We start from the raw sequence: 2,457 nt of genomic DNA, 5'->3' as shown, positions 1-2,457 counted from the left end.
ACCGGCACCTATTTTTTCTAGAAAAAAAAAGCATTGCAACTAAAGTTTTGTCATAATGTTTCTTTTCTCCAAGATGGGGAATTCTCAAAATGCTCCAGAGATTAAACCCCAAAGGCCATAAAAGTGAATGAAAAACAGCTCCCGCACACTCAAGTAGCATTTGCTTTTGAATTCAAGGAAGAGCATCTTCTCTCTTCCTTCACGGCTTCCCATGATAAGGATCAGACAGGTAAGAAGGGCAGGAACAAAGTTAGGATTGGTCCCAGAAAATGTTGGCCACTGCAACTAAAAACAGTTCTCAGCAGAACTGGAACCCTCTCTTTCCTTCCAGGATCCTTCAGAGGCAAAGACCTTCCCTTCAGCATTAACTCTCACAATAGCCACATAGCTTTTCATAAACTTTACCCCAGATTTAGACAACTGGCGGGAGATTTTCCTTCTCCTTTCACATTTTGTGGTCACTATAACACTAGCTATGTAACCTGGAAGCAATTTCATGTAGCCATTTCTAATTTGATCAGTAAATAAATGTTGTAAAGACTTCAATAGGTCCATCCCTTGGTTGTCTAGTAAGATATGTAAAAAATACACCTTTCCCATAGTCAACATTCTAATAGTTTTTAATAAATTGACCTGTTTCATAAAGATTTTTTGCACACAGTATTTTTTCCAGCTGAGTTTTCTTCTAGAATGATATTTTTAATCACATGCTAAAAACATGAGAAACAAAAGCATCCTTTGAAGTAAAAATAAATAAAAAATGTAGTGAGTGGACTTTGAATTTAATATGCTTCTTGCATTTTATTTCTTTGTTAATTAAATTTATATGCTATCCTTCCTCACACAGGAACACAGGACAGCAAATAAGAAATGATAAAACAACAAAAACATATCCAGTATAAATACAGAATATTTCATAGTGATGAACCTTTAGATTAATCTGGTTCTCTTTCAAACCAATTGCAGGATCATTTAAGTCATCCAGATCTCTCTATCCAGCTCACAAGACTCTACCCAGACCATGCACAGAGGTGTCAACATGAAGCCTTTACTGTGGCACTCTTCATTGACAAAATAATATGGCAACAGATAATCTTGTTCAAAGCTGATTTTTGAGTCAACAATCTTGTATCCACTACCATCTTCCCCAATTCTTAGCGATAAAGCATGATCTCAAAGGAATGGAGAAAGGAAATTACACTTTGGTATCAGAGTTCATCCTCCTGGGATTCACAGACCACCCAGAGATGCAGATCCTCCTCTTTGTGGTGTTTCTCACAATCTATGTTGTCACCTTGATGGGGAATTTTGGCATCATCCTCATAATCCGGCTCGAAGTGCGACTCCACACTCCCATGTACTTCTTCCTCAGTCACTTGTCCTTTATTGACATTTGTTATTCTTCATCCATCACACCCAAATTGCTCGTGGACATCATCTCTGAGGCCAAAGGAATTTCTTTCTCTGCTTGTGCAGTACAGATGTACCTCTTTGTTAATTTAGTGGTGGCTGAATCTTACCTTTTGGCTGTGATGGCATATGATCGCTACGTGGCCATTTGTAATCCCTTGCTGTACACAGTGGTCATGTCTAGAAAGCTCTGCACCCAACTGGTAGCTGTTTCTTACATGTGTGGCATGGTTTGTGCCCTAGTTCACACTTGTTCTGCTTTTCGGCTAGTTTTCTGTGGGCCAAATGTCATCCATCACTTCTATTGTGACATTTCCCCAGTGTTAGCCATATCCTGCTCTGACAACAGCATCAATAAGATGTTACTTTTCATTTTTGCTACCTTTGTGGAGACTAGCACCATAGTGATCATTCTCATGTCCTACATTTTCATTATTATATCTGTATCCAGGATTCGCACCAATGAAGGGAAATACAAAGCCTTCTCCACTTGTGCCTCTCACTTCACAGCCATCACTATATTCCATGCTACCATTCTCCTCATATATTGCCAGCCAAATGCTAGCCATTCTTTGGAAAGAGACAGAATTGCTTCTGTATTCTACACAATAGTGATCCCCATGTTGAATCCCCTTATTTACAGCCTGAGGAACAAGGAAGTGAAAGGTGCCTTCAAAAGGCTGATGCCCCTCAGGTAGCATGTGGATCTAGGGTAGAGGAGCCCGCCCACCTTAGCTCCCCAATGTTGTTGAACAACAGTGGCTAGCATGGCCAAGGGTCATGGATGCTGGGAGTTGTAGTTGAACAGCATCTAGTGACCCAAGACTAGGAAAGTGCTAAATTCTAGGACTCCTTCTTGTTTGCTGTTCTGGTGACCAGCTGCAGTTGCAACGTGGACAAAGTTATTCCTTATGGTCATATGTTCATAAAAAGTGTTCTTTGCAAGTGTTCTTTGTAATCCATTTCCAGAAGAGGGTCTAAAAGATGCATGCATGCAACCAATATTGAGATCTATACCATATTTTCCAATGACAGCTGGATATCTCT

General features: G+C 39.9%; 1 protein-coding gene across 1 annotated transcript; it reads left to right on the top strand.

The window, feature by feature from the left end:
* Positions 1-1,181: 1,181 nt before the first annotated feature.
* On the top strand, positions 1,182-2,108 carry LOC310686856 (olfactory receptor 8U3-like; the record flags this gene model as incomplete). Its single annotated transcript, XM_083461221.1, has 1 exon — positions 1,182-2,108. The coding sequence occupies one exon, from the start codon at positions 1,182-1,184 to the stop codon at positions 2,106-2,108; it is 927 nt and encodes a 308-aa protein (XP_083317347.1).
* Between the last annotated feature and the right edge of the window lie 349 nt (positions 2,109-2,457).

Source organism: Podarcis liolepis (genome assembly GCF_965112155.1).
Source record: "Podarcis liolepis genome assembly, chromosome: 1".
Classification (NCBI taxonomy): Eukaryota; Metazoa; Chordata; class Lepidosauria; order Squamata; family Lacertidae; genus Podarcis; species Podarcis liolepis.
This window is presented reverse-complemented; position numbering and strand designations above follow the sequence as displayed.